The 12,328-nt window shown below is 39.6% G+C and overlaps 1 protein-coding gene across 1 annotated transcript in view; it reads left to right on the top strand.

The window, feature by feature from the left end:
- Positions 1-12,328, top strand: part of Herc2 (HECT and RLD domain containing E3 ubiquitin protein ligase 2) — a 168,642-nt gene that overhangs the window by 61,394 nt on the left and 94,920 nt on the right. The window contains exons 21-30 of the mRNA XM_059273697.1: positions 1,381-1,565; positions 2,170-2,325; positions 3,214-3,399; positions 5,625-5,795; positions 6,436-6,539; positions 7,486-7,636; positions 10,207-10,421; positions 10,634-10,766; positions 10,873-11,000; positions 11,088-11,283. Of these exons, the coding sequence (XP_059129680.1) occupies positions 1,381-1,565; positions 2,170-2,325; positions 3,214-3,399; positions 5,625-5,795; positions 6,436-6,539; positions 7,486-7,636; positions 10,207-10,421; positions 10,634-10,766; positions 10,873-11,000; positions 11,088-11,283 (1,625 nt within the window). The remainder of the gene's footprint in view (positions 1-1,380; positions 1,566-2,169; positions 2,326-3,213; positions 3,400-5,624; positions 5,796-6,435; positions 6,540-7,485; positions 7,637-10,206; positions 10,422-10,633; positions 10,767-10,872; positions 11,001-11,087; positions 11,284-12,328) is intronic.

The raw sequence follows: 12,328 nt of genomic DNA, 5'->3' as shown, positions 1-12,328 counted from the left end.
AGGAAGCCTTTCAGTGTAAGTTAAATTACTGTAGGAGCCCCAGCCACTCATTTTTTTTCTTACTGTCCTATCTTCATTCACAGTGCTCAGTTTTATGGTACTGACCCCACGATAGAAGCTATTAATACTTATTCTCAACAATCTGTTATTACTGTAGGAATTAAGAAGCCCCCCAAGACAGTGTTGAAATTCTCAAAGAATAAATAAAAATATTATTATTTAAAAATAGAAGTGGAGCCCTTGATCTTTTCTGATGTGCATAGGTTTCCAGGCTGGTCTTGGTGGGGATTATGGTAGATGTTGGTAGCTTACATATATTCCTGCCTGGAGCTGCTGGGATAGTGTCAGCCTTGGAACCAGGCCTGAGTTTGGCTCTTGTCTTTCTCTCTGTTTTCCTTCATTAACCTATTCCTTCCTTTTTGTTTTCTGAACCAGAGATCAGTCCTGGCTCACTTGGGGCAGGGACTATGGTTACTTGGCAAGTATCCCGTCTGGTGTTCCCTGTACCCCTAAACAGATTTCATGCTGACCTCAGTTACCCCTTGCTTATGTAGATATCCCCTTTTTTCCCCTCTCCCAAAATTCATGAGTCCTTGTTGCAGAATCTAGCAGCATGGTTCTGATGCCCCTCTCTACTTCTGACCCTTGTTATTTTTACCCTTGTTCCTTTGTATTTGGTCATAGAACAGGAACCTCCACTACTTTATAGTGGCAGAATCTCATGACTTCCTTCCTTCCTTCCTTCCTTCCTTCCTTCCTTCCTTCCTTCCTTCCTTCCTTCCTTCCTTCCTTCCCATGCTGAGGGCTCAAGTCACAGTGCACAGTGATTGCTATTCCTTGGTGCGGTGTTTGGACATCTGTTTTTCTAACCAGGGGCAATTTATACTCATTAGTATTCCCTCCTGTAATCTCTGCTCAAAGGATCCCCATGTGCCACAGCTCAGTGCCATCCTTGAGCAGATGCTCAAAGCATACTTGCAAAGGCGGTGTAGTGATGTGGAGCATCTTGACTTTTAGAACAAACGGCATTTATATTTGAAGTACTCCTCTGGAGAAAATAATAGAACAGTTTTTTGCTTTCAAAGGTTTTTTTTTTTTTTTTTTTTAAATAGGACTTTTCCCTTTTGAGCAAGATCTGCTCTAATTTTGTGTCATTGTTTGATGCTCTGTAGGAGCAAATTGGTAAAGCTAGGGGCTTTATTAGATCTTTGACATCTGCTCAGTTTGGAATGAGGGTGTGCTTGCTGCAGATCCGCCTCACACATAGGGGTTGGGTAACTTACATATGGTCTATGCTTCTGATAAGTAGTTCATGTCAAGTTCTTTCCTTGGCTTTTTAACAGGACATTTTAGTTTTTTACTCTCTCTTCCCCTACTTAGAAACATTGCTTCTCAGACTGTAGCCAGATTGAAAGATGTTGCTCGCCGTATTTCGTCGTGTCTGGACTTTGAGCAGCATAGTTGTGAGAGATCTGCTTCATTGGATCTGTTACTGCGCTTTCAGCGCTTGCTCATCAGTAAACTTTATCCAGGAGAAAATACTGGTCAGATCTCAGATATTTCCAGTAAGTTTTTTAAAAGCATAAAGTGTCGTGTACATTTGGAGCTTTTAAATTTTGTTTTTGTTTTAATTTGCTCATTCTGTATATCCAGATATAGCTCTCATACTATATTAAATACACCAATTTTGGAAGCTACATTTTTAATCTACTTTTTGGAGTGTATATATTTATATTAATAACTTTTTGAAGATTTATTTATAAAAATTCATTTTGTGTATATGAATCCTTTGTTTGCATGTATGTGTGTGCAGCACATGTATACATGGTGCTCACAGAGGTCGGAAGATCCCTGGAACTGGAGTTATGGATGGTTGTAAATTGCAAGAACAACAACTACTTTTAACCATGAACCATCCCTCCAGCCTTGGAGGCACTATCATTTTACTTACTTGTCTAAACATTTAAATTCTTAAGATTACCAGGCATGTAATCAAATTCATTATCCCTTTAGTAGATAATATAAAAGAGCCAAAGGCTGAGGGTAAATAAGTTCTTATTTGGGAAAATAGGTAAATGATCTCTTCTTGGAAGTGAAATAGTAGAACAATTCAATCATCAGAGTAAATTTTTAGTAGTGAAAATGCAATTTTCTAAATCTTCCTTTAAGGTCCTGAGCTAATGGGTGTTGGTTCTTTGCTGAAAAAGTATACAGCCCTTCTATGCACACACATTGGAGATATACTGCCTGTGGCAGCTAGCATTGCTTCTACCAGCTGGCAGCACTTCGCAGAGGTCGCCTGCGTAATGGAAGGGGACTTCACAGGTACCTTTCCTGCATTTCTTTCTTTCTTTGTTTGGTTGTTTGTTGGCCTTTCTTGTACTTTGACTGGACATATGTTGACTCATATGTTAGTTTAGGAGACTGGTAAAAGCTATGTTGTATCCTTTGCTGATAAAACTTTGTGTTCACTCTTCATTTTCTAGTCCCCTTGTCTTTTCCCTTCTCTCTCTTCCTCTCCCTTTTTGTTAAGTAAGCTGGAATTGCAATCTTACAATACAAATGGAAATGTAATGAGATGAATGGTTAGTATTTAATTTCCTTTTGACTGCATAAAAATTAATTCTGCTTTCAGAATCATGTGCTAATTTTGTGAGATTATTAGAGCATTCTTTTTTAGGGCTTATTTTCAGATGGTAAGAATGTTGCCAAGCATATACTTTTTTAAGTAAATCATCCATAGGTAAAATAAGTCTGTGTTTTGAAAAATATTTTTGTTGCCTAGAGAGTTCAGTCTTATAGCTGTACTGTTCTCTTTAAGAAAACAGTATTATAGCCAGGTGGTATGGTGTACACCTTTAATCCCATAACTCAGGAGGTAAAGGCAGGTGAATCTCTGTAAGTTTTAGGCCATCCAGGTCTACAGAGGGAGTTCTAGGATAGCCAAGGGCTACACAGAGAAACCCTGTTTCCAAAAAAAAAAAAAAAAAAATACAAACAAAAAAAGAAAAAAAATACAAACAAAAAAAGAAAAAAATGAAGAAATATGCTAACAGACAAGCATCTTTATTTTGTGACTTAGAACCTAAACGTAAAGCAAGGTTATAAATTCTTGTTTTGTATCATTGAACTCAAGCCTCTACATGCTAGGGATGTCTGCAGCCCCAGCCCACACTCTAAAAATCTTACTGACTTTTTTTTGTCTAAATATAGGTGTACTCCTTCCAGAGCTAGTGGTCTCTATAGTGCTTCTGCTCAGTAAAAATGCTAGTCTCATGCAAGAGGCTGGAGCAATACCGCTGCTTGGAGGTCTCCTGGAGCATCTGGATCGTTTCAACCACTTGGCACCGGGAAAGGAGCGGGACGATCATGAAGAGTTGGCCTGGCCTGGAATAATGGGTATGCCATCTTTTTTTTTTTTTTTTTTTCCGAGACAGGGTTTGTTTATGTAGCTTTGTGCCTTCCTGGAACTCGCTTTGTAGACCAGGCTGGCCTTGAACTCACAGAGATCCGTCTGCCTCTGCCTCCCGAGTGCTGGGATTAAAGGCGTGCGCCACCATGGCTGGGTATGCCATCTTAACTGAAAGCACTTTTGTTTAGGAAAGTTTTCTTTCTCTACTGTAACTTGAAAAAGGAAGTCCAATTACTTCCATTTTCACCGATGGCCATATAAATGGGAATAGAATGTAATCCAAATAAGAAGAGATGTAGGTTACATTTAAGAGAGAAGTTTTTCTTTCAGGAGTTAATTCTGAAATTTAGAAAGTTTTTGAAAGCCCTTTCCTGGGTGGTATTTCTAGAAGTTACTGTAGGTATAGTGCAGCCCAGGAGACAGTTGATAAGGCTGACTCCCTGAAGTTACTCAGGCTGTTTGACATCATTGAACAGGGAATTCTGCATTCAGTTGAGTTTGTCTTTGTAGTCACTGTCTGTAGTATGCAGCAAGTTGAAACAAAACTCTGACTTCTCTAGGTTTTGAGCTATGGAATTTTTGAAGTTGAGCCTAAGTCACTGTGCTCTGTGAGGTTCTGGTTTCCTGGGCTTGGAATTAGCCATAGTTGTGGTTCAGCTTTCCTGAAAGCTCTTGCTGTCTGAGATTGTTCCCCTTTCCCTTTTACATCACAGGCTTCACCCAAAGCTGACAGACGTCTAAAGAGAATGGCCTTGTATGTCAAATCAAGTTTTTACATTTTCAGAAAATTTATTGTGAATACAGTTAATACTTAGTTCAGTCCCATTTATCTATTTTTATTTCAGAGTGAACTAAGTCGCTTATTTTGTTTTCTCTGCTAAATTTTATCAAGGGCATTAAATTTGATCAATATTTTACTTATTTTAAATCTTTTTTTCTTGATACTGTTTTTAAAAAATGCTTTCATTATTATTGTGTTGTGTGTGCGCATGGTTATGTTGAGTGGTGGTGGTGCATATGTACCACAGCATGAGCGTGGCAGTCAGAGGACAACTCTGTGGAGTTAGTTCTCTCTGTCTACATTTGTGCAGGTTCTGGGGATTGAACTCAGGTGTCTGGCTCGTGTAGCAATTGCCTTTATCCACTGAGCCCTTGTCACGTGTAACTTAACACTAAGGGTGTTTTAAAAAGCCATATGGAAATATGTTATTTTATAAGCTTCTTAAATACATATATAATGCTCCTCCCAGTAACTGTGGGTTGCCAGATAAAAAGCCCAGTGGTAGCCAGGTGTGATGGTGCATGCCTCTAATCCCAGTACTTGGGAGGCAGAGATCTCTGTGGGTTCGAGGCCAGCTTGATTTGCATATTGAGTTCCAGGCCAGCCAAGGGCTATATAGTGATAGTGAGTCCCTATCTCAAAAACAAAACTAAAAAACTAAAGAATGCCTAGTGAAATTCCAATTTCTTGGAGGTGGATGTGGGATCCTCTGGGCAAGCTGGCTAGTTAAAATAGCCAAATCAGCTTGCTTCAGATTCAGCAATGAATAATGAATTTGGTGGAGTGTGATCTAAGAAGACAACATGCATCCACCTCTGGCTTTCTCACACCTATGTACACATAGGTATATTCACACTTACACATGTGTGCCCACATACATGTGAGCATATATATGTGCAGACATGCACACAATATACCATAAACATGCAAAAAAAAATCCAAAAAACCCTTTCTGTCTTAGGGTTTTTATTGCTTTGAAGAGACACCATGACAACTTTTATGAAGGAAAACATTTAATTGAGGTGATGGCTTACAGTTTCAGAGGTTCAGTTCATTATCATCATGGTGAGGAGCATGGTAGTATGCAGGTGGATGTGGTGTTGGAAGAATAGCTGAAAGTTCTACATCTTGCAGGCAATAGGAAATGGTCTCAGACACTGGGGTATATCCTGAGCATGGGAAACCTCAAAGCCCACCCCCACAGTGACACACTTTCTCCAACAAGGCCATACCCATTCCAGCAAAGCCACACCTCCTAATAGTGCCACTTCCTATGAGATTACGGGGGCCAATTACATTCAAACTACCACACTTTGCCTATTCAAATTTTCTTTCTTTTTATATTGTAAAAGTTTTATTGTATTACATTCAGCATTTAGAACCATAGCTACTATTGATCCGTTGACTGATGTTTGGTTTCTGTTTTTACAGAGTCATTTTTCACTGGTCAGAACTGTAGAAATAATGAGGAAGTGACACTGATACGCAAAGCTGATTTGGAGAACCACAATAAAGATGGCGGTTTCTGGACTGTAATTGATGGAAAAGTATATGATATAAAGGACTTCCAAACACAGTCATTGACAGGAAATAGTATTCTTGGTAAGGCCTCACTTTTTATTTCATAGTTAAAAAGTGTATGTATTATTTTAAGTAGAGTCCTCAGCTTATGAATGAATTCTTACATTATCTCCAGGTATAACAAAATTTAACAAAATGTATCTTTGACTTTGGTTTTGTCTTCACAACAAATCTGGACTCAAGTTGAAAAATTTTTCACCATTGTGTTTATGGTTTTTTTTTTTTTTTTTTTTGAGAGACAAGGTTTCTCTGTGTACCCCTGGCTATCTTGGAGAAAGCTCTGTAGACCAGGCTGCCAGTCTGATCTTGAACTCAGAGATCTACTTGCTTGTGCCTATAGAGTACTGGGATCAAAGGCCAGTGCCACCATGCCCAGCCTACATCTTATTTATTTATTTTTTTGAGACAGGGTTTCTCTGTGTAATAGCTCTGGCTGTCCTGGAACTCTCTCTGTAGACCAGGCTGGCATTTTTATTTTCTAGTACTTCTTAGAACTTATTCTGAATTGGCCCAGGCAAGCCTGTGAGAGTGGCAGATTCTACCATGCCAGCTAGTCACACTTCGTAGTTGAACCAGACTCACTTCCTGTCTGCTGTGTCTCTACTAGAGCCGTCTGAACAATTGTATTGAACTCATACTGCTGTTTCCCTTCTTGTTTCAGCTCAGTTTGCAGGGGAAGATCCAGTGGTAGCTTTGGAAGCGGCTTTGCAGTTTGAAGACACACAGGAATCTATGCATGCGTTCTGTGTTGGCCAATATTTGGAGGTGAGGCTGTGGGTCTGTTTTTAGTGATAGGCCAGACTGTGCCAGTTATGGGATGACTTTTAACCTTGTTATCCTAATATTTGGACATAAAATGATTATGTTGCAGGATATTTTTGGTGAGTTTATTTTTTGTATGTTAATATTTATTATATGTAAGTCTTGAAAAGTTAATGTTATGTCAGAAATAGAGAAATGTTTCACAAAAAAAGACATTAAACTTTGGCCTTATAGTTTGTTAACTACATAAAACTTTAGAATGGCTTACTGTCCTAGAAAAAAGTGAAAGAACTGTAATTCTTCAGAAAGAAACACGTCTTTGTTGCAAATTCGTGAATATTGGGGTTTATATATTTGGATTGACCTTCCAGACATCAGGAGGTAACAAAAGTCAGCACATGCCATAAATGAGGCTTAAGGCATTTTATGAAAGAAAAATGAACTTCATGCGTGTCTGAGGTGACTGGAAAGTTTGTTTGTGTAGTACGTTTGATTTTTTTCACCCAGAATTACTGATTTCCTGACCACATGTGGCCACAGCTCCCTACTCTGTGACAATACTGCTATATGTTCACTGTTCTCATCGATCTCACTGTTCCTGTGCATTCAGTTTCCTGAAACACAGTGCACAGCCATTTTGAAATATCTATTTGATTCTTCATATAGATCCTAGTTCTATATGAAGGGCGTATCCTAGTTCCATCATTTAATGATACTTTTCCCGTTTCATGCCCTAGAGCTGTTGTTTGTTTTCTCCTGTCTGTTCTCTAGTGTGTTATACACTGTTAATTGGGTGCTCTAATGTGAACTCATTACAGGATGTAGTAACAAATGTTTGTAGCACCTTCTTGTCCTCATCATGGCATTAGATCTTACACACATAAGCAGCTGGTCTTTTTGGTGTTACATTTTTAATTAACTTTGTTTTCTTAACTCACAATCTTTTTAGCCTGATCAAGAAGTTGTTACCATACCAGATCTGGGAAGTTTGTCTTCACCTCTGATTGACACAGAGAGAAACCTGGGCCTGCTTCTTGGATTACATGCTTCCTATTTAGCAATGAGCACACCATTGTCTCCTGTGGAGGTTGAATGTGCCAGTAAGAACAATTTTACTTTTTGTTAACCAGATTTATGGCGCTGCACTCTGGATAGAAGCACATAATAGGAAGGGCACTGTCGAAGAGGTCAGGGACCTTCAGCTGCTTGTTAGAGTGGATATCTAGAGAAGACAAGATGGTCTCCAAGTCTACTAAGCTGCCTGTGAAGTAGACTACTATTTGTATTCCTTCTTGAGACTTATACTGGTGGAGGATGAGTTTCACATTAATGAGCAAAGGAGGAGCTAGGAATGGAAGGAATGGGTTGAAGAAATGGAAGGCACTGTGCACCCTGGTAGGTGCGGCCCGACCCAGTGCCAGGTCTGAAGCTTGCCTCTGAGGGATAAAAGGTGCTTATGTTTTCCATAGAGCGAAGTGATTAGGATCAGATCAACTCTTGTGTTTTAAAAGAATTGATGTAGCTATTTGTGAAAGTTCCCAAGTACTTCAAATCTAAGTACCCACTAAGAACACTGAATACATTCCCAAGTCCTCAATGAAAACCTGAAGTGATGTGCATACCAGTAATTTTCTAGTGAGGTTTCCTCCAATGAGGCATAAGCACCTACACTTAATACTCCTAATATCCACAACAAAAGGTATATTCCTGTTAGATCTGCCTGATACTGTGTCTCAAATACAGTACACACAGCTGTCCTTTCCAGTCCATTGCTTTCCCATCTCTAAGATGTTCTCTTTTTAACGATCATGGGTTGTTTGTTAAAGTGCTATCTTATTTCTTTAGTTTTATAAACAGTTTATATTAAAGGTGTTCTTTTTAGAAACCTTTCATGCATACTGTTTTCTTGACTGCATGCACAGTATCTTTGTCTTTTTGTAGAACCCAGAATGCTTAGCTGTCACTTCTTCTTCCTTTAGCATAGTGGTGATCTTCCACCTTCATGCCCTTGATATGCCTCTGCTGTCTTCCTTATTACTACTGGAGTTGAGTGCTTAGCTGTGTAAGGAAGCTTTTGCTGCTTTCACATGTGAATGTCTGTTTCTGAGTCTTCAGGTGGTGTGTTAATTTTTTTTTACCATAAGAAATAGCATGACTGGCAGGCCCATTTGGCTACATTACCCATGGTGAATGAGATCACTTGATAACACAGAAAGCCAGAGTGTGATTTAAGAGTGAATTTCAGGCTTTTGTAGTAATTGTTCTCTCTAGAACTAATCAGGGTCCTGTAGTCACTATACCTATTTCTTCCATGGGCACAGCCACAGTAACCTACCTCTGAGGACCTTCCATTGGGCCCCACATCTTACAGATTTCATCACATCTTAACATCGAAATATTGGGGACCAAGCTCCCAATGTAAGAATCCTTTGGGGACACAGTCAAACTGTCTCCAAACCAGTACTTGTGAAACCTGCCCTGGGTTCTAGTGTTAGGCTTTTTAGTTCTGTTCCTGTTGCTCTGATAAAACACCTTGGCACACAATAGCTTTAAGGGGAGAAAGGGTTTGTTTGGCTTAAGGTTGCAGGTTACAGTCCATCATTGTGGGAAAGTCAAGACAGGAACTTGAAGCAGCTAGTCACTTGTACCGTCGAAAGCAGAGAGAACATGAATACATTCATCCTTACTACTCACCTCACTATTTCCATTTTACACAGTCCAGGACCCAAATCCTGAGAATGATATCACTCAGTGAGCTTAGGTGTTTCCCAGGTCAGTGGATGCAGTCAAGGCAATCTGCCACAAAAGTTCACAGGGTCCATCTGTGTACCAGGCTTTTTCTTTTGGGCTATCAACCAGCTCCCAAATCATGACACGGAGACTTACTAATAGTTTTGAATGCCTGGATTAGCTTAGGTTTGTTTCTGGCTAGCTCTTTTAACTTAACCTGTTTTTCTTTATCTGCCTTTTGCCTTAGGGCTTTTTACTTTCCTTGCTTCCATATATTTTACTTTGACTGCTTCTCGTGTCTAGCTGGCTGGCGGATGCCTGGCTTCTTGCTCTGGGTGCTTCCCTCGCTCTGTCTTCCTCCTCCTCCTCTTGTTCCTCTTTCTCTCCTGAGCCTAGATTTCTCCTCCTGTCTATTCTCTCTGCCTGCCAGCCCCACCTATCCTTTCCCCTGCCTAGCTATTGGCTGTTCAGCTCTCTATTAGACCAGTCAGGTGCCTTAGGCAGGCAAGGTGAAACAAATGTAACATCTTTGCATAATTAAACAAATGCAGCATAAACAAAAGTAATACATCTTCACACAGTCAAAGTAATATTCTGCAGCATAAACAAATGTAATACATCTTTGCCTAGTTAAAATAATATTCCACAACATGTCTGATCTAGACAGTCCCTTATGGAGAGTCTCTTCTCAAGTGATTTTACATTGTGTCAAGTTGACAGTTCAAACTAATCATCATACCATAGTTAAGGTATATTGGGCAATCAGAAAGTAGTACTTTTACTCACATAGCTAATATAGAGTTTAAGTATGTTAGTATGAATGATGCTGATTTTCCTTCTTGAAACTGAGAATTCAGTTCAGTGTGTGTGTGTGTGTGTATGTATGTATTTATTTCTGAAGAGCCAGTTCCTCTTTAATGAATACTTACATGTTTTCTAGAGTGGCTGCAGTCATCAATTTTCTCTGGGGGTCTACAGACCAGCCAGATTCACTACAGCTACAATGAAGAGAAAGATGAGGACCACTGTAGCTCTCCTGGCGGCACACCCATCAGCAAGTCTCGACTGTGTTCTCATAGATGGGCCCTGGGTGATCATTCTCAGGCATTCCTGCAAGCCATCGCTGACAATAACATCCAGGACCACAATGTGAAGGTGAGTTAGATATTTCTGACTCAGCATTCTGTAATCTTCAAACAGCACAGTTTTGTTTGGTATTTGGAGATTTGGTTTTGAAGTGATGATTGTTTCCATACAAGTGCGATACAGATCACTTGTGGCAAAAAGTTAGGTAGATGCTGTGCCATCTTGGGTTTGTGAAGATTTATTGGTGACTCTTAGGTTAATTCTGACCCTTCTTCTTGCAGGACTTTCTGTGTCAAATTGAAAGGTACTGTAGACAGTGCCACTTGACCACACCGATCACATTTCCTCCTGAGCATCCTGTGGAAGAGGTTGGCCGTCTGCTATTATGCTGCCTCCTAAAACATGAAGATTTAGGTATAGAGCTCAGTATCCATGTGTTTTAACTACATTGTAGACCTTTCAAATGGCATGGAATATATATTAATTCCTACCTTACCCTTTCCGAAAATGTCTTTTACAGGTCATGTGGCATTATCTTTAGTTCATGTAGGTACTCTTGGTATTGAGCAAGTAAAACACAGAACATTGCCTAAATCTGTGGTGGATGTTTGTAGAGTTGTCTACCAAGCAAAATGCTCACTCATTAAGGTGAATGGATTTTAATATTTTTCTGTGTTGTGTAGACAGTTGCCAAAGTACTTGTTATTACGTCAATTTCCCTATTTAACTTTGCAGACTCATCAAGAACAGGGACGTTCCTACAAGGAGGTGTGTGCTCCTGTCATTGAGCGTTTGAGATTTCTCTTCAATGAATTGAGGCCTGCTGTTTGCAGTGACCTCTCTATAATGTCTAAGTTTAAGCTGTTAGGCTCATTACCCCGTTGGAGGAGGATAGCTCAGAAGATCATTCGAGAAAGAAGGAAAAAGAGAGGTAATAATGTAAAAAGTCAGAATATATTGTTACAGTGTATATACTTTCTTGCCTTTGGCTGAGTCTGTGACTTCAGAGGGAAATTATTTGGTACTGGTCCTTGCCTGTGGCATTTCCATGTATTGTCATAGTATTTATGTGTATTTGTGATTGAATGCAGAAGTCCTGATTATTTTAGTAAGTTGATAAGGAAAGAGTTTTAAAAAATTTATAATGTCTTCCTGGTAATGAGATATATTGGAACATTTCATCTTATGATTTGATGTTGACATTTTTCTAAGAAATTGTTTTGTTGTTGTGTTGAAGTATTGAGTAAAATAGTTTCTATCTTTGGGTGGTATACTCTAAGACCTTCAGTGGGGGCTCAAAACTGCAGGTAGTACCAAGCACAACAAATTGGGCTCTGTATGAGATGAACTGTAATTAAAGCAGAGTAATTATAGCAGTTGAATATAGTGAGCTTATCTGGAGATAGTCATTCATTCCTCACAGACTCAAGACAAAGAGAAAGATTTTTGGACCCCAGTTGACCACAAGTACTGACACTATGGAAAGTGGGATTATAGCCAGATCTCAGGCCTGTCTCAGAATTCGGTTACGTCATATCTTTGGACCCTGAGCTACTTGTTGTGGGTGTCTAGATTTACGGGGTGATGTTTTCCTTCCTCTCCCTGTTCAATCTGCTTTCTTTCCCCCTTCCCTCTTTCCCTTCTACCTACTTGTCCTCTATTAACCTCTCCCACTTTTCTTCCCTTCCCCTTTCTCTCCCCCTCTCCTTTTTTCTTTTCTTTCTCCCTTCCTTTCATTGCTTTCTTCCCTTTTCCTTTTTATCCCAACTCACTTGAAAGGAGATTAACCTGTAGAAATGACTAATGACACTGGTGTTGACCTGTGTATGCAGTGCATTGTCAGACTTGATAATATACTCTTATGCTCACAGTTAAAATTCATCTCTGCAAAAGGATACAGAAGAGTATTCAAAAGGGGAACATATGTGGGAGGAAGCTGAGAGCCAGTTGGGCACAGCTTCCAGGGTCTTCTCCCA

This window comes from Peromyscus eremicus, chromosome 1 (assembly GCF_949786415.1).
Source record: "Peromyscus eremicus chromosome 1, PerEre_H2_v1, whole genome shotgun sequence".
NCBI classification, from domain to species: domain Eukaryota; kingdom Metazoa; phylum Chordata; class Mammalia; order Rodentia; family Cricetidae; genus Peromyscus; species Peromyscus eremicus.
Note: the sequence above shows the minus strand (reverse complement) of the source record. Positions and strands in the feature narration are given on the sequence as shown.